General features: G+C 42.9%; 1 protein-coding gene across 1 annotated transcript in view; it reads right to left on the bottom strand.

The window, feature by feature from the left end:
* Positions 1-2,483: 2,483 nt before the first annotated feature.
* The window catches only part of dlgap3 (discs, large (Drosophila) homolog-associated protein 3), a 63,445-nt gene continuing 46,976 nt past the window's right edge, over positions 2,484-18,952 (bottom strand). The window contains exons 3-12 of the mRNA XM_085792273.1: positions 13,693-13,907; positions 11,706-11,808; positions 11,404-11,620; positions 8,632-9,170; positions 8,257-8,351; positions 6,581-6,800; positions 4,228-4,522; positions 4,026-4,117; positions 3,668-3,814; positions 2,484-3,046 (exon numbers count right to left, since the gene is read on the bottom strand). Of these exons, the coding sequence (XP_085648399.1) occupies positions 2,717-3,046; positions 3,668-3,814; positions 4,026-4,117; positions 4,228-4,522; positions 6,581-6,800; positions 8,257-8,351; positions 8,632-9,170; positions 11,404-11,620; positions 11,706-11,808; positions 13,693-13,907 (2,253 nt within the window). The 3' untranslated portion in view covers positions 2,484-2,716. The remainder of the gene's footprint in view (positions 3,047-3,667; positions 3,815-4,025; positions 4,118-4,227; positions 4,523-6,580; positions 6,801-8,256; positions 8,352-8,631; positions 9,171-11,403; positions 11,621-11,705; positions 11,809-13,692; positions 13,908-18,952) is intronic.

Here is an 18,952-nt window from a genome sequence, read left to right as displayed (position 1 = left end):
TCAAATGGAAACGCGGATTGCTTCTGATTGTTTCGAGGTTTCCAGTGTCGCTTGTCTTCTAAGGATATAATCTTAGTACAAAGACATGACTCATTGAAATAACTGCATTGTAAAATCTTGAAAACTTTTTTTGTTTCAATCACAAAAAAAGGTTTATAATCTACAAAATTCGCTTTCCGTTTATCAGTCAAAAACGAGATTCTGCTAAATCTGTCATAAAACATGCAGTATTAACAAAATTACGTGAGTCTAATGTGTGTATTGCAAGTGAAGGTGAGGGTGACAAAGGATGGCATGTCAGTACGATAAAAACATTTCCTTTGAGAATATTCTCCGCAGATTTGATACTTTTCTATTTACATAGCTTTCTTTCTCTCTCTCTTTCTGTCTATCTATATATTTATATATATATATTTCTCTATATATATACTGTAAACTGTGTTCAAAGGAAACCTCCACATATAGCTGGTAGGCACATGTAGTTGGTTCTAAAGAGGAAGTACAGGGAGCAGATACAGCAGTATATGTTGTTAGAACCACAGACAGATATACAGTAGGCCTAGAGAGGATCATTGGCAATCAGTGCTATTGCCAGTTATACCCTGTGAACCTGACCCAACACTCACAAACTGAGGATAATAATGATAACAATAATTATCATCTTTATCATCATCATCATCATCATCAGAAATTCTTTTTCACATGTACTGAGTCTGGATATGCCACACAGCTGTAGTATCACACAATGCTATAATCTATCATAATAATACTGTAGTATTTCACATTTGATATATGCTTTTTTTGTACATACTGTACTCAATAGTCTCTACTAATCTAGAAATGTAGATTATATTATAAAATATACATCTCCCAGTAAAATATCCCCATTTTCCAACACGTTCCATCCAAACTTTTAGAAAAGAAATAAACAGGTCATGCTAAGTCTTTTTTTTTTCTTTAAAATGGGCGATTTTGACCTTTTAGTATTCATTGGGCCTCAGTATGTCCCTTCTGTCCCACACACACACACACACACACACACAACACATGCTCGCACTCAACAGTCGTACAAACTACTTAAATAAGAAATGTGTGTTCTGACATAAATTAGACGATGAGGCCCCCGTAAAAGCTTTAGGGTTTATGCTACACTTTGTTCAGTGAAAACACCAGATAGTACGACTTCAGGAAGGAAATAGAGAGGAACACACAGCATGACTCCAATCACAGCACGCGTTTCCTCATCTCAGCAATACACTATCTAGTTGCTCCAGTTCTATAACACCATAACTGATGGTTTGCTCTCTGTGATTATTCTTTGGAAAGGGTTTGGAGGGAGCTACATACAACAACTTTCCTCCCCCTTTTGTTTTCTTCCCCAGCTCCTTCTGTCTTCCATCAGCGGTGTGTGTGAGAGGACTCTACTTCAAGTTAGGCGAGTGGATTCTACTGAAGACTTTGGCGCTTCTCTCTCTCATGTTGTGATCCGCTGCCTTCTGAATTATGAAAATACACCATGGGGAAAGTCCACTCAAATAATATTCATGAGAAGAAAAAGAGGAAAACACGTCGTGTGTCATGGGAACAAACTGAAAGTAAGAAAGTAATGGTAAAGAAACTTGAACTTCTTTCATGGCTGTTTCATCAGAGCGTGTGTTCTAACTGAGGTGGAGAAAACTCTCTACAGACCACTGGTGTTGGTTTGGGTCCACATTTGACCACTTGGTGGTGCTATAGTCTCACAGTGAACTGGGGGCCTTGTCAGTAAAGTCCTGAAAAGCCACCCAAAATATATTCCCCTAAAAATTCCCCACCCCCTGATTTTCAAATTTCAGTAAGACTACATAAAGAGCAAACAGATCTATTCATCTCTAATCTATATTTTTTTTGTCTGTGATGCTCTCTAGCTGTCAAGGCTGTGATGCTATACTGCAAAAGCTCCTTTTGGCAAACATGGGTGCACACTATGTACAAAAAGCACTTGCACGTTAAAATGGCCTCACTGCTGAACGGTGAGGGTAGTCACTGGATACACAGGACACGGAGGGGACGGCAGGAGGAAACTAAAAAAAAAATGATTTCATGTACTTTGACCGAGCGCCTGGGTGGACAGATGGCACCTGGGTGGAAGGTGCCAGCTGTAGTTGGCTTGAAGGATGTTCTTTGGGGATCGCCGACCATCTGACTTTTAAGGGCATTTAAACTGATGGTGATGTTAGCATCAGTGAAGAGTATGGATACGTTTCGTTGTGACACGACACCCCCCCACAAACATAATACAGAGTTGAATCTGCTGCAAATGGCGTCAGGGATCCATACAGGGAGATTCTATCAGAGGTTTCGTGCCTGTTAAGCCCTTTATTTTGAAGTGCTAGGTGAACACGCACAGGCATGCTACTACTGCGTGAACCTCTGCTGACTAGTGGTAAAAAATAAATAAATAAATGGACTAATGCTAACTACCGTTTCATGTCTAGGCCGCGGTGTCAGTAAAATGTCCAGATTTCAAGACACTAGAATGGCTGTCATTGCATGTTTGATGAGAAAGATGTCGGGGTTTGCAGTTGTACTGAGTGAACTAACGGAAATGCCGTGGGGCGGCAGATAAACAGCAACGACCTGCAGGAGATCCAAAAGTAGGTGCAGGTCTTGCTTCTGCGGGGTAGGGGGGGTGGTTGGGTGAGGAGGTGGACAGGGAGACCCCACAGTCTCGGGTTCAGAGTCGGGTCTGGGCCTCGGGGATGTAGATCTCGATGCTGTCGGCGCTCTCCGTGGCTGAGTTCTGCCTGAAGGAGGCGGTCCTCTTGGTCTGCAGCAGCCTCCTCCTCGCTTCTGTCCTCTGACGGTCCCCGAGGTCCAGGGACTTCTCCCTGATGGGTAGGGTGTGTCCACCCACACGAGGCACCACCAGGCCCCCTGAAACCCCTCCTCCTCCTCCTCCTCCACCTCCTCCGGCGCCCACATCCCCAACGCTGTCGGCGCGTAGGCTGCCGCTCACCCCGCCTGCTGGCTTCTTTGGTAACGGAGGAGGAAGCTTCTTGTCCTCCTAGCCCGTCAGTGATGAGACATCATAGAGTTTAATGTAATGGACGGTGGGTTTGTTGTGTCGGGTGGTGGGAAAATGGTTTTATAAGGTTGCATGGAATAAATGACATGCAAAAAAAAAGGATATTTTGAGGAATGAAGTGAATGAGAAAAACAGAGAAAGAGTAGGATTCAACAGAATAGAATAGGGAAGTATCCCAGCATGCATTGGAATCAGGAGACAAAAAAAATGAGAATGAAATGGGAGAGGTAAAGATCAAGAAATGTAAAAAGAACAGGAAGAAAGGAGAAACAATTGTTAGTTTGTTATCAAGATCAATGTAGTTGATCAGTGAGTAGTCTAATCTTTATGGACAATACTATAACAGTCAAGTATGTTCCTCTGCCTGGCCAGCTGCAATAAAGTTATAGTTACAGCTGTGGTTAGAATCACTTCTAGCAGTATAAGACTCCATTGTCTGGTGCAAAGCTCAGCTCAGTTCCTCTTGCTGTTCTGTATTCTCACAGCCTGCAAAGGTTTGGAGGGCACAACCATCTGCGCTACTCTTCTGCACATTGCCATCTTAGCTCTGGGGGGTTGCTGAAGGGAAACCATGGCCGATCGGATCCCTGGGACTCTCACCTTCTTTTCAGGTGGGAGCCTCCAACCCGAGTCCTTGACCCTTTGGAGGTCCTGAAACTTGACCCTGACGTCCTCTATGTTGAGCTGGAGCAGGTCCCAGAAGCCTGCCAGGTCCTGAGTGGTGGGCTGGGGGTAGGCCGACGGGTCCTGGACCAGACAGGGAGACAGGATATGACATGTGATGGCTGACTGAGTAATACACACGGCTTTATGGAAGCGACAATGTTACAAAAGACAAATCTTAAGTGTTTTTGCAGCCAAAACTGTTTTTACTTTTAGCAACAGTGAATTTTTACAAAACCATGTACCATACCTAATGTGTGTTGTCATGAATTTGCATGCAATCGCGCATACTGACCACACTTTGTTGGCAGAGGCGGAAGAACTGCTGGACTTTCTGAGACATGAGCATTTGGGCGCTGCCAACTGCATTTCGAATCAGCTCAACAACTGTGGAGGAAACAGCACATAAATAGTCCATAATAGAATAGAAATCCAAGAATTATTCAAATCATCGTTTATTCTGTTTCTAATCTTTTTGATCCTCTTCCCAAACTCACTCTCCTCTGGCAGCTCGTTCTCCTCAGCCTCCCTCTCCATGTTCTGGCACCAGCCCTCCATCCTCTCCACCTCCGTCTGCAGGAGGCGTAAGAAGAACTCTCCGTCCCTCATGCAGGGTGAGGCTCGGCCCGAGTCGGGCAGGCTTCGGGGGCCCTCGAGGGACGGCGTCCCCGCCCAGGCTCGCTCAGAGGTGATGGGCAGAGGGGAGTGGGAACGTGGTGGCAAGTGCGGGTGCTGGTGGGGCCGTGGGTCTGCGGGGCAGGCCTCGGTGGTGTACCCACTCTGGATAAAGTCCTGGGATAACAGAAGGCAAAACTGGACACGTGGGAATTTGGACTTAATAATGATATAATACTTTAACAAAAACATTTCCACTGCAAATCTGTTCACTGTGACTCACACTCACATGGACAGTGAATTAAAGAATGTAATCACTGCAACCGGAGCCTTTAACCAGGGCCGTCGCTAGGAATTCTGGGCCCCCTGAAAGAATACTAAAGTGGGCCCCTGCCCCCTGACTTTTCCACTTTTTTTCTTAGACTACGTATTATCATTTTTTATTTACTTTGTTTTGATGCTAATGCAGCATTAAAGGGACAACGAGGAGTTTTGGAAAAGCAAAGTGTTTTCACACTACATTTATGAGCCTCCGTGCGCACCGTACATTTCTTTGACCGGCGCAAGACGGACTCATGTTTTCATTTATCAATAATTACAGTCAGAGGTTCAAAGAGGTTCACATACCGTCGTAGTTACGACCATAAACAGCGATTCTGCGGCGTTATTCTCATAACTCGCCACGAAGGAAACGCTGGTCGGCTCGACCAGCATTTCCGCCACCACTAATAATAACAAAATAACGATAGAGACAGAACGATATATTTATCGAAAATGGGCCCTTTAACAAGTGTGGCTAAGGGGAGATTCATCCACATTAACGTGAGACTTTTTTATAACCGAAAAGAAATTCCTCATTGTCCCTTTAATGTGAGTATTAGTCACGGTTTTATGCAGAATAAATCAGTCATACAAAGATTAGACTACTGGGTTTTTTTTGTGGGCCCTACTGGTCGCTGGGCCTCTACAATTATCATCACCTTTCTCCCCTACACAACCTCCTGCCTTTAACCGCACCAATGTACAAAATATATCTCTAGCCATTCCCGATATATAACTGTGACCATCAAATCAAGATCATCCCTTTGCATTCGACATACCTCTGGTTTTACTGCAGGTTATTGATTATTTTCTTCAGGTTTAGAGGTTTCCAGTGGAGTTTTGGCCACTGGTAGAGCTAAGAGCTGCTACAGGTTCTACTTCGGTTGGATCTCGTCTTGTTTGCATCCTGTGCACAACACTGCGTTGTATTCCTGCCATAAATTTCAATGCATTGTCTCCGATTTACAGCTTACGGCAGTAATGAGCAGAGGAGACCCTCAAAAGACCAGCACAACCAAAAATACACAGGTCTTGTGACCAACAACAGTCACTGAACTAACCACTAGCAAGATTATCTGCTGGCAGTCTTGTCTAAAGGACCACACTGATACTGGGTTTGATGGTTATTTTATTATTTTCTGTTCTTCAGTTTCATAGGATCCGTTTCTGTTCATTCATCATTACTGAAAATAAGGTTTGCCATCTCTGTCTAACACTGGCATTACGCTGATTCAGCTTCACTATTGTGACAAATAGAGAAATTAAGTAATTCATGTTGACGGCGTCCTTGATCATTAACAAGATGTTCTGTTGCATAAATATTGCATAAATGTATAATGTCATATTTTGGAGAATGGTTGTTACAAGAACTCCAAAATAAGAAATTAAAAACCTTTTCCTTTGTTGTAGTGAGTTCTACAGTTGTGTTATGTGTTATTTCACTGTTTATATTATTTGACAGAACAAACAGACAGGCTAACTGGGCTACAGAGAGCCAGCCTGTCTCCATCCACACGACCCTTGTCCTGAAACTACTGGTTCCATGGTTCATGTGGAAAAACTAAACTTCTGGCCCAACATATGTCTGGGTCCTCGCCAGAGTTTGGCCCATATACTTTGTAATCTGGGCAGATTCCAGCTGTTATCCTCCAGTATTGTCCAACAGCTGCAACATTATCCGTGTGTCCTAGAAGCGGTCCAGATATGGAATTACTATTTGATAATCAAAGCAAACAACTGTTCTGTTTGGGCCAGATTCAGGCCGTGGAAGCAGGTGTATACAGAGCCAGGAGAACAAGCATGGAGTCCAAGTATGGGCCAGATGTATTTTGCTCTCTGGGTTGTGTTGTGTGCATCTCCGAAAAGACAAAAAAAAAAAGCATACGTCTAAAAACAATGCAGGCTCCTTCCTACCTCTCTGTAGGCCCACTGTCCCTGTGTGTGGACGGTGCGGTGGCACTCTGTGTACTGGCTGGCCGACTCGGGCTCTGACGAGTGCCTTTGAAACGAACAGCCGAACTGAAGACTCTTGTCCTGTGTCGGCACGGCGATGCTGAGTCCCGGGAAGCCCTCGGGGTCCAGGTCGGCCTGCACGCTCGCCGTCACACTGTTGGAGCGCTTGAAACGAGCTCGCCTGCAACACACACATTGTGAGTCACAGTGGGCCCGAAGCCATCCAGTCACACACGGTAACTACATGCAAATGCCTTTCTCAGATCAGTTTTTTCTCTTGTAATAACTGCAGAGTCCTGTTGGATCTCACGCCGTCACTGCAGTCGCTACTACTCACTCGGTTGGTGCAAGTCCTGCTAAATCTTTTGGCATATGACGCACTAGTGTGAGCAAATGTCACGTCACTGGTGAGTGTTTACTCTTTTACAAGTTTATACCCCACCACCTTCCCTCATCCTTCTTTGCTGTCTGATGAGGAGTGAGGTGTGACTCACATTTACATTTATTGGGGGGGGGGCATTTTTAACAAGTGGTGCATGATCACACACTACGAAGTGGTGCTTGCATGCACGTGTGTGAGTCTGACCCGTGAGCAATGCGGGATATAATTAGGAGAAGTGCTGCACGTCTGAAAGTCACGTCGAGTGCGTGAATGTATTACAGTAGTCATGGTTACAAGTCACTAATGGCGAAAAACAAGACATTCTTGGAACAAAGTGTTACCGAGTTCAAGCTGTGATGTCTGATGAAATGTTAAATGAAACAATAAGATCTAGCCAAGAAATCAACCATAGGTGGCTGCTCTGTTGGGCGCCAGGGAGATGAAGGCTCTTTCAAATTATATATGAAAATTATTCACATAAATTACAGTGCGACGGCCACAAGCTCTTGATGAAGCCACATGTTTTGGGGGGCAAAGATGGATTGGTAAATAAACAAATTGCATGTCTTAGTTTGCAAGTCTGTGTATGTAATTAAGGCGAGGTAAATGTCAAGCAAAATAAGCACACAAGTCAGGGAGGGACTTCAAACGTAACCCCCCCCCCAACTTTGAATTTTAGTTGTGCTTTCTTTGGCCAGACATTAGATAACCGCACACTTAGTCAGTGCAAATTATGCAAAGCTATATTAAAGGAGACATATTCTACCCCCTTTCCACAAATTAAAATAGTTCCCAGGTGTCTTAAAGACATGTCTGTGACATGCTTAGGTCAAAATCCCCCAAGGTCAAACATCACAGCTCAAAACAGCCCTGTTCAGAACGGCTGGTTTCGGTGCATGTCCCTTTAAATGCAAATGAACCTCTGCTTGCCCCACCCCTTCTACTAGTACCAGGGAGGTGGGGTTATGCAAATTCAAATCCTAGTTACATCACTGGAAGATAACTGAGGGAACAGCTCGTAAAACCACGTGGATTTTACCTTGGGAGCCTGAAAATTGCTTTTTTTTTTTGGTCAATTCTCACATTTTGGTGGCCAGAAGGCAAGACAAACACCTAAATATATGTTAAAGAGCCTTCAAAAAGTGATATTTCCATAATATGTCCCCTTTACGCTTCCCAGACTTTCATCAGAACATGGACTTACACGGGACAGCAATGAACAAACAGGCTTAAATACACGTTGTACTTTCTTTACCTTTTGTCATCTTCCACCTGGACCCCTATAGAGTGGACCTCTGTGAGAGCTTTGGCGTCTCCGTCTGAATCTGACAGAGTCTCTGAGCTGTCCACCTGGAAGAGAAAGAGCCACAAAGCACCACAGTCAGAGTGCAGAGGTTTTGCCCAAAAATGCAACAACTAGAAATAGAATAATAGTCTAATTCCCACTAGTGATCAATGTTACATGTTGTTGTTAGTATCTTTTTAAACCATACATAAAGAAACAGCTAGTTTGTTGCCACGCTAAGCTAACGGACTGTTGGCTATAGTTTTATCTCTTCCAGGCACATATGAGAGTTGAAAATAATTCCAAGTTATGGTCCCAGATTTGAGTGAAATTGCCTTTTCTCACCTGCACAGCTATGGATGGACTCCACTTCCTCCCAGCTCGTCCCTCATCCTGCCCTCCAGCTTTACTCAGCACAATGCTGTTCTGAGGCAGAGAGACTGATTTCCCCAGGCTGCCCCCGACCCGGCCGTCCCTCTCTCTGGCCGGCCTCTGTGGCCCCTCCAGGAGAGTGTCAGCTGAGCTGCTGTGTTTGGCTCTGACCCCGACTCCCGGGCCCCCTCCATAGGGCACCAGCTCCCGCGAACCCCTGACCCCGTCCAGGCTCTCTGCCGAGTTACTGTGCTGCCTGGACCGCCCGGGGCCCGTGGCGGTGTAGTAGCCGCCTCTGGAGAAGCGACCCGAAGGCCCGTCGGAGCTGCCTAGATCCACAGAGTTGCTGTGCTGCTTGGGGCGCCCAGGGCCTGAACCTGAGGCGAACTGTCCACTGCTCTGGAAGTAAGCGTCCTGCGTGGACTCGGTGCTGCTCTGGGCCCGCACTGAGAGTGAAGACTTGGACATGCGAGGTGGAAGTGGGGGAGGAGCACCTTTACGATAAGGAAAGACTGAAGTGTCAAAGAGCGGGAGAAAGGAAGACAGAGGCATAGTGGGGCTGTTAAAAGTTCTATGGGAACTTTGAGAATGAAGGGGGTGGATACTTACAGAAGGGACAGACTGGAGGGAGAAGGTGAAAGGAAAGACAGAAGTGAGAAGATGGAAATTCATTGGTGCAAAAGCAAAAACAAAGTAAATCATGAAAAAACAATGGCAAAAAGATGGGCAATTCTGACTCACTATTTCTTTTCACCAAAACATTTTTGCTTTTTGGTGGGATTTTCAGTTAGAGACAGAGAGTGAAGTGGTGGAAAAGACAGACATGACTTAAGTGACGAAAGAAAAACCTCCTCCCTTGAGCTAACTTAACTCCGCTTCTTAGGAAGATAAAGCAATTTCCTGAGAGAAATATTAAAATGAGAAACGCAGATTCTGTCTCTTCCTGCTCCCATAACAGCTTCATTCAAACAGAGATGTGAGCACACACACACACACACACACACACACACACACACACACACACACACACACACACACACACACACACACACACACACACACACACACACACACACACACACACACACACACACACACACACACACACACACACACACACACACACACAATTTATTTTCAAATGAACACAGGATCAAACCCTAATGTATTTCTTTCCAGACATTTTCATTGCCACCAAGCTCGTCTCAAACCTCTAGTGTGTGTGCATGCATGTATGGATGTAGGTGTGAATGCGTTTGAGTTTATGTACAGTGCACGTGTGAGTGTGTGTTTATGGCTGATATATATGACACTGCAGAGGCTTTAATAAATCTCAGGGGGGATTTGCTGGTCTAAGCTTAGAAATTTGAGTCCTGTGAGGCACTAAAGTGGCTCTGCAGTCTACTGTGCAAACACACACAAGCAAACACATGCACTCACACACACACAGTCATAAATAAATGCAAATGGGGAGAATATTAGGCTTCAGCAGGGGGATTTCTTTATGATTTTCAAATGGAGTGATGTGGAGGGAGAAGGCACAGAAATGTGACCATGCCAGGAAGAGGCAGATAGAAGCAGCTGCAGACACTGAGCTATCATCTTAAAGGAGAATTCCGGTTATTTTTGACCCCTAAATCGTTGTCCTGATGGTCACCCAGTGTTGGGGGGAGCAAAAAAGGTGACTAAAATTGATGCATGCAAACCGGAGTTACACCATGGCTAGACGGCGCTAGTGATAGCCACAGCGCTAAAGTATTAGGGCAACTCTGAAACGTCCTGGAAAGACATTACTAAGCGATCGCAGAGCGCCTTCTCCCCGCCACAGAAACAAACACTTTTTCCTTGTTGTGATGATTTCTTTACAAAAATAAACGGTGGAGCAGTGCAGTGGTAATTTCCAAAATATCTCAGACCGTTTATTTTTGTAAAGAAATCATCACAACAAGGAAAAAGTGTTTGTTTCTGTGGCGAGGAGAGAAGGCGCTCTGCGATCAGATAGTAATGTCTTTCCAGGATGTTTCAGAGTTAGGCTGTCTGAGGTGAGTGACTACATGCAAAAACACAAAGTTTATACTGTACACTATATGAGTTCAGTGGTGTGTCTAAGGATTCCAGTCATAGACATTTGATTGTTTTTTGAGTGTTTGTTGTGATTGAAAAAAATGGGGTTTGGGGTTGTTTCTTTCTGTTTTCTTGTTTTGTTCTCTTTCTTTTCTTTGTTGTTTTTAGCCTCTGTGAGGCACTTTGTGTTGCTGCTTTTAGCATGAAAGGTGCCATATAAATAAATAAAATTTGAATTTGAATTTAATCATGAGTTTTCCTGTACCTATTACTGAGCCAGGGTGATGGAGGAAGATGAGATCCAGAGACAAGACAGGGATGACAGAGAACAAAAAGTATGCATACACAGAAGCCGTGTTTATAACATACATGCTGCACAAAGACGGTGCTGCAGGAGGAAGAGAATGGTGATAAATTATAGGAAGAAAAAAAAGAGTTCAAAATTAAAAATGGATGCACATATTGCATGCAGGTGTGCGGTGTGTGTGGGGTTGGTGAATATGTGTGTGTAAGTGCGTAAACTGGCTTCTGTTGTGTTGAGGTAAGCAGGCGCAAGCTGTCATAAAATTCCTTCTCCCACTTGCTGTCCTACTGTGTCGCCCACCTGGTTGCCAGCACATACGCGCAGATTCTTCTAACACTCACAGACTGAGCTGCACATATGCACACACTCTCACTCACCGGCCCCTCCCTTGATGCTTCCCTGGGGGCCGGACATGGAGAAGACGGAGAGGCAGTCGTCGTCCTGGGAGCATCCGGCCTGGATGGCGCGGACGTAGCTGTGGCTGCGGGTGCGGAACACGCCCGGAAGGTCCAGGGCCTCCACGGCTTGAGACTCCACCTCCCCAAACATGGTCTCGCACACTGCCTCAAACTGACGGTTCAGTGTGTCTCCCAGCTGGAGGGGAGAAATGAGGGCACTTGAGTCTAATTAAGACACCTCAGTACAGAGAGCGACACAAATAAAGCGTGCTGTTTGTTACCTGTGAGCTGGTCAGAGAGCGGGTGTAGCTGCGGGAGCGGGTGTGGGTTTTGGGTGTGGTTCGGCTGTTTGGGTAGGAATCTGTACACTGCTTACATGAGTACCTGGATCAAACATACACATACACATAGGGATGTCACAATTACTTGTTTTCACAATTAATTTGCGGTAATAAACGTCACAATTAATTGATGGTAAAGATTCCTAAATACCGTCACTTTCCAAAAAAGATTATGTCAGAACCGTGTCGGCAGATGTGCACCAAAGTAAAGGTAAATGCTCAGATACTGGTCCATTTAACATTGAATTGGTAGGAATTTAAATGTGTGAGTGTCATTTGTAATTTTGAAAAAAAAATATATATTAAAATGAACTTAAACATTTGGTATAGATGACAATTAATGACTTGAATATTTCAAACACTTTCGCTTGGGGGATTAATAATTGGTCATATTTGAATAGATACTTGAAATATTTTGTGTGAATAATTAGTAATGTAATTATATTTTGACTATATTTGATTTTACACATTATTAGTGTTGTTAAATTAATTAATGCATAATAATCGTGATACCATGATTATTTCTCTGACAATAATCATACCAAGAAAATCGTGACATCCCTAAATACACATGTGAGCATTCAGCTGCTGTGTATAATCAAACAACCAGCGACTTCCCACTTTGTTAGTGTCACATTCTGGTTATAAAATCTGCAGCTGCGCTATTGTGCAGTGTTGAAATAAAGCATGAAATGATAATGAGGAAAAACTGAATTAAATCATTCTGAAATAAAGATTTGTGCTATTTCTAAGTGCAATTGAATCTGAAAATGTCCTGACACCAACACACAGTAGGCTATATATAAAAAAACATGGATGCTCAATCTCCTTTTTAATAATAAATCAACTGTGTTGATGTAATAATTCATTATTCTTACTTCCTGTCTTCCTCTTTTCGCACTGTGACAAAACCCAATTTTTAATATACTGTTATTTGTCTGAATGAGGGATGACACATTCAAGGTTACCAAGATATATTGTAGAATATCTTAGCATCCCTGCACCAATTTTATACTGTTTCACTCCAAGCCAATACTTCTGGGTCTCTGGACAGAGTTATCCAAAATCTGGCAAAATAATCTACATAGTTTTAGGAGGATTATTTTGGGTTACATAAAAAATAATTGAGTCCATCTCTTCCCTGTATTTTATGTACGTCTGAGTAGTTCTTTTTGAACTTTTTGTACTTTATTAGCACATGAAATATATATAAAACAGCATATTAAAAAGTAGAACAACAACAAAAAAAACATACAAAGTAAAGCAAATGCCCTAAGGGCTTGTCATGTGGTCCTCCTATAGATTCTAAACATACTAAACATTCAACATAAAATTAATTTACAGTAAAGAACAACATAAAACAATTAGAAAAGAGAGAGAGATAGAAAAGCAATATTGTGTGGTGATGTAAAAAAAATATGTGGATTATGCATTGCTCAACTGGGCCAATAGAAAGTGAATTATTTGTTTCTTAAATGAATTTATGCTTGTGCAGTTTCTAAGGTGAACTGGTAATGAATTCCAAAAGTGCAGACCTCTAAATTTAATTGAGAACTGAGAGAAAGTAGACTTGAAAAAAGTGGAATGAAGATTATTTGCTGATTTAGTGTTGAAATTATGAATCTGAGAATTGAACTGAAATACAGTTTGGAGTTCTTTATAGTTTATAGTTTCTTTTTTGATTATTTATTTCTTGTCTACATCCAGTTTATATCCAGCACATACTAACTCAAACAAAACTAAAATACTGTGGTGCTGCTGTATGATGCAAAACAAACATTTCAAAAAGAATTTCTATAGATTAATAACAACAGATTGTCATTATAATGTAACTCTAATATTAGTAAAGACTTCCCAGAAGTGTATTTGACAGGAAGCTAATGTCTTTCAACATGCACATAAAAAAATGACACTTATGACATCTGACCTTTGATCCATGCTGATAGAGCGTCTAAAGGCGTCCCTCTGGGCGATCAGGGTGGACTTGGGCGAGGCTTTGGGGCTGGTGTCTGAGTCGCCACTGTCGTCGTCTCCCATGGCCTTGATGTAGCTGCCACTTCGCATGCGACGGCAAGGAATCTCCCCTCCACTGTCGGCCGGACCGCCGCCTCCATAGCCACCTCCCCAGTCTTCTGAAGGGACCTGGGACACATTCAGTACAGAAGTGAGTCGGGAGGATAACATGTCATGCAGCGAGTGGTAGTGTGCAGCCATGTTGAGCTGACACATGGACGTTTCTTTAGTAAGACTCTGTACAAATGGATTAAACACAGAGTTGGTATGAGTTAAAAGTAAGTAGGCATTCTTCGTTTACACCAACTGTTAAAGTGAAGAGTAATTAATCACAATGGGAATTAATCAGAGTTGAGATATTGAAGATGTTTTGCACCGCACTGTTGGCAAATTCTTCCCAATATCTGTTATCAAAGTCAAACGACTTCTCCAAACAGAAATATATTTCATCATTGAAAGATATTTCACACCTCGAACAGAAGGACAGCGATGATTCAGACACACAGTCCTGGCACACGTCGTGCACACAGTGTTGGGTGGTAAAACAAACACACCAACACAGGGAGCACAAGCAGGCTCGTGCACACGATGAAAGCATGTAGACCCACACACACACATGCACATACAGTATAATGCATACACATGGGAGATGGTGCTGATGAAAGAGCGCAAGGGACAAAGTGACTTACAGAAAGAGAGAAACTCTGACAGCTGGAGAAACACTGACACAGAGAAGGAAAAACAGCGTAAGCCAGAGCCAGGCCGACAGAGAGCAAATCAATAAATACACAGAGACACAGGTAGAGGAGAGAGAGAGAGAGAGACAGACAGATTGGTGAAATGTAGGCAGACAGACGGGAGAGGCGGGTGCATGTAGAGAGACAGACGTACAGGAAACAGAGAGGTAGAATAGCAGGTAGACAGACAGGCAAAAGTGAAGGAGTCCTATGAGACAACAGAATGAAAAACACTCACACAAGGACACACTCAAGACACCAAACTAAAGAGGAAGACAACACAGAGAAAACAGATAAAGAGCAATGGCATGAAACCAAACAACTGACAGGTTCCCACTGCAGCCCTCATGTAAAATGTATGATGTCGGAATGCTTTCATTACTCTTAAAAATGTTACCGCTCTCTGGTCTCATGGTCTGTTGTTGGAGTTTTTCCAAAGAAAAAAACAGCTTAAGCTCTCAGCTCATTCAGTGAACAGACGGGTGAAAACTTTTCTGACATGTTCATACGTCGACTGATTTGGTAGACAAGAGCCAGCGAGACAGAAAAGATGATGAAACAGTTTGTGTTTTTTATAAAAATGCACTCGGGGACCAAACGAGGTTAGATGTACAGAACAGAACAGGCGCTAAAACAATGTGTGGCTGAAAAGCTGAGGAGAATTTGTTGTTCAATCCAGCAGATGTGCAGACGTGTCGCTAAAAGTAAAACCTTTGACATTACTCATAGTCATTTCAGCCATTGTTCAAAGAAAAGATATTAATGCAGCTTTAATTTGCATCTTGAGAGCTGAGGTGAAACTTCCAGAGTGAGAAAGCCTGATTCAAAATCACACTGACATTTGTAATCATGCAAATAGCTGGAGATCCAGCCGTGGAACATAAACCTATTCAACAGTGTTTATTCAGATTCAGCTTTCATTGAACTTTAAAGTATACGATGCCCCTCAAGCCCACTTACCACTGCTACTTGACAGATGGGAGAGTAAAGAGCAAGGAGCAAACTCAATGGCTGAAAAATGAAGCCAACACAGAAGTGCTCAAAAATCTCCACAGATTTGAATGTTAACTTAAAAGCAGAAACAAACATGTTTACAACCTGGTTAAAACAACCATTTTGGTCTCCATAGCTAATTTGCATCTCCATGACAACTGTACCTGGAGACTGAATTTTTATCTCGCTCACCCATTTAATTTGTATTAATGCTTTAAAGCTTCAGTTGGTAACAATTATTCAGTCATATTTGCTGGAAGTGTCACTATATTCTGAGTCAGATATTAAATGAGTAATTTAGGACCAAATCCAACTCCTCTGGCTCCACCTACAGCCTAGAATCGTATTTTTGCCAAAATCCACCGCGACCGAAGATTCTCCACCAGTCAGGTAGAGGGAGCAGGAAGAGCAGCCAATCGCAGCTCGTACATGTCGTAGTAAGCTGACGAACTGAAATCTTGAAATTACATCATAGAGGCCATTGCTCTTATAAACGGTCTATGGTGGAGAGCTCATGTCTCTAATAACAGCAAACAAATTTAAAGACAGCTGAGATTGCAGCTAAAAAGCTAAAAAGTAATGATGGAAGAGTCTAAAGAGTTGAATCAAGGTCAACATGAGCTGAGAGTAAAAACCTGTTTCTCCCCTCCTCCTACTTGTTCAGTTCAGACCTTCAGCTCTTGATTCAGGACTTTCTTGGACAACCAACCATGACCTGGATGACATTACTGTAGCAGTGGGGGCGAATTCAGAAGTACATTGAGTATCTGCACTACCATGGGAGTTGTAGTCCTTTAAATGCGAAAGAAATAATGACAGACTAACTGTTAAAATCATGAATGTGTCAGTTGCTCGTATCAAGTGCTGCAGTAGGAGGTAATTTGACTTCGATTATGAATAAACCCCTCGGATTTTTCCAGTAACTAAATGAAAACACCCACACACATTGACACACACATAGTCAGGGCCCCGGGGTTTGGCATCCAGCTGAGTGTGTGTTTTTAAGGTCATCACTTAAAAGATGATTCAGCCTAATCTCCTGATCCCCCTGGCCCTCCACTATCTCTCTCATTTTCTCATCCAGCGCTTTAACTCCTCCTCTCACTTTGCCCCTCAGCTACCATCACCTCCTTTATCTCCTCTCTATCCCTGAGCTGGCTGTGCTATCTCTGGATCCCTCCACCTTGCTCTTTTTCCTTCTCTATCTTTGTCTCTCTCCCTCTCTCACTCACTGTTTCCGTCTTCATTTCACTTCCGCTCCATACTCTTGTTTTTGTCATTCCTTATCTACGAGACACAGGCCAAGGGGCAGAGAAAGGCTTACCATGGAGAGTGTTGGGTAGGTTGTGATGCCACACATCATGACGGCAACTGACACCATGGAAGACGACTATGCGCATGTCATTTTGCTTCTGACCACTGCAAGTCATTTTATTTCTCTTTAATTCTCACTTGGAGCTGCTTCCCTCATCTCTTGTTTTTCTTGGTGTGGACTTGCTGAGATCAGCGTGTGGAAACATGTCAGTGTCTCAAAAACACATCACTTCAATGTGTAGTTGTTTTGAGTAGCTACTTTGTTATAGAACATGGCCTAAAAAGAAGGCCGAACTCATACTGTAATTTCAAATATCATGTTTAATGTCTTTCACTTAAAATGTTTTATCTGCTGATTCTAATTTTATATTCTCTTCTAATTCTTATTTTAGCTGTATTTCCTATTTCAGAAGTGAAAGGACTACTGTTCTAAGAGCAAAAAAAAAACTGAATCACCCAGTCAAATTCTCCTTTTTTAGTTTTTGTTGTAAGCAGATAAAAGGTAGAAGCTGACTCTATCATTCATTCTAGTTAGGAATTCATAACCAGGACAGAAGGCCTGAAGCCTGAAGCCCCGACAGTTTTGTGTTTGTTTGGAAAGTGACATTGGTGAATTAACCAATCGCATTTTGATTTATAGTGGGCAGACCAATAAAAATAACAGCCATAGGTCTTCCTGAAGTCTCAAGGCCAGATCTCCCAAGGGAAATCGTCATTGGCTTTTCAAATATGCGCTTTCACTGTCTTCACTCGAGCCTCCTGGGCTGAAAGCTCAACAGAACATTGAAGGGACACTTGCAATTTGTAGGCAGCAAACTAATAAACTCAAGCATATCCAAAGCCCCCAAGCTGGAAAGTGTTGGAAGAAGTTGCCCAACTAACTGCAATGGACTTCACATGACAATGGGTCAACACTCAAGGACTAAAGGAATAAATAACAGAGGAAAAGACAAACATAGACAGATACTTGTGGTTTTAATTCTCATGGTCCGCCACTGGTTTTCCCTTTTGTGGCTTTAAAACCATTATGTTTGTGCAGTTTGATGTTTATAAGAGTCTCTTACCTCCTTCTCCAGTCAGGATCAACAGCATCTGTTCAAAAATTATACTTTGGTAGCTCATGTCCTGAAGTGGACACACCCTTCCACGCACTGAGTGAGCTGAACAACAACACAAATCTAAATGTTTCTGTGTGAGTGAACAAAAACAGTAAAGGTATTGACCAGAAAACAATAGGCTAATAGAGGATATAAAGTGTGAGGAATTGCATAGTTTGGTGATAATTCCCTTCAGTATTTGTATACTAATATGATCCATTGTTATTGCAAACAATATTTAAAATAGCACCAATTATGTGTGTTGTTATATTTCTATGATCTATCTGGCAGCAAATGTTTTAAAGGGATAGTTCAACATTTTGGCAAATTGGCCCATTGCCATAATCCCTATAGTTTTAGGAGTAGGTTAGTTACAGTACCTTTAATTGTCGGTGCAAGCTATTTTTAGAACGGCGGAGCAAAGCCGTGAGCTGCTCAGAGCTACGCTACAGAGCCTAATGGGACAATTCAACAACTCCAAAACGCTCTGGTGGACAAGTTGTGACCTGCACATTCACCACGCTATGAGATAATAACGGAACGTTACCAGACAGAGTTGTCTTAGAGGCAAATGCAGAGACTGCAGACTGAAAAAACTGTCCCTGAAGGCCACGCACATCAGCGGTTTTGCATGAATTTACCTCTAAAACAACTCTGTCTGGTAACGTTCTGTTATTATCTCATAGCGAGGTGAATGTGCAGGTCACAACTTGTCCACCAGAGTGTTTTGCAGTTGTTGGATTGTGTATTTGATGAGTTTGATGAGGGAAACCAAGAAATCCCATTAGCCTCCGTAGCGTAGCTCTGAGCAGCTCGCCGCTCTGCTCCGCTGTTCTAAAAATAGCTTGCACCGACAATTAAAGGTAACGAATCTACTCCTGAAACTACAGTATAGGGATTATGGCAATGGGCCAATTTGCCAAAGTGTTGAACTATCCCTTTAAGTTGGTCTTGTAGAGAACCAGGTTTCCGGTCAGAGCTGCTGCTTCGATATGGCACCTGTGCTGCTGCTTGTCCTGAGGTCTGGTCCTGG

This window comes from Trachurus japonicus, chromosome 11, assembly GCF_045865225.1.
Source record: "Trachurus japonicus isolate A0001 chromosome 11, Traja_1.0".
In the NCBI taxonomy this organism is placed as follows: Eukaryota; Metazoa; Chordata; class Actinopteri; order Carangiformes; family Carangidae; genus Trachurus; species Trachurus japonicus.
This window is presented reverse-complemented; position numbering and strand designations above follow the sequence as displayed.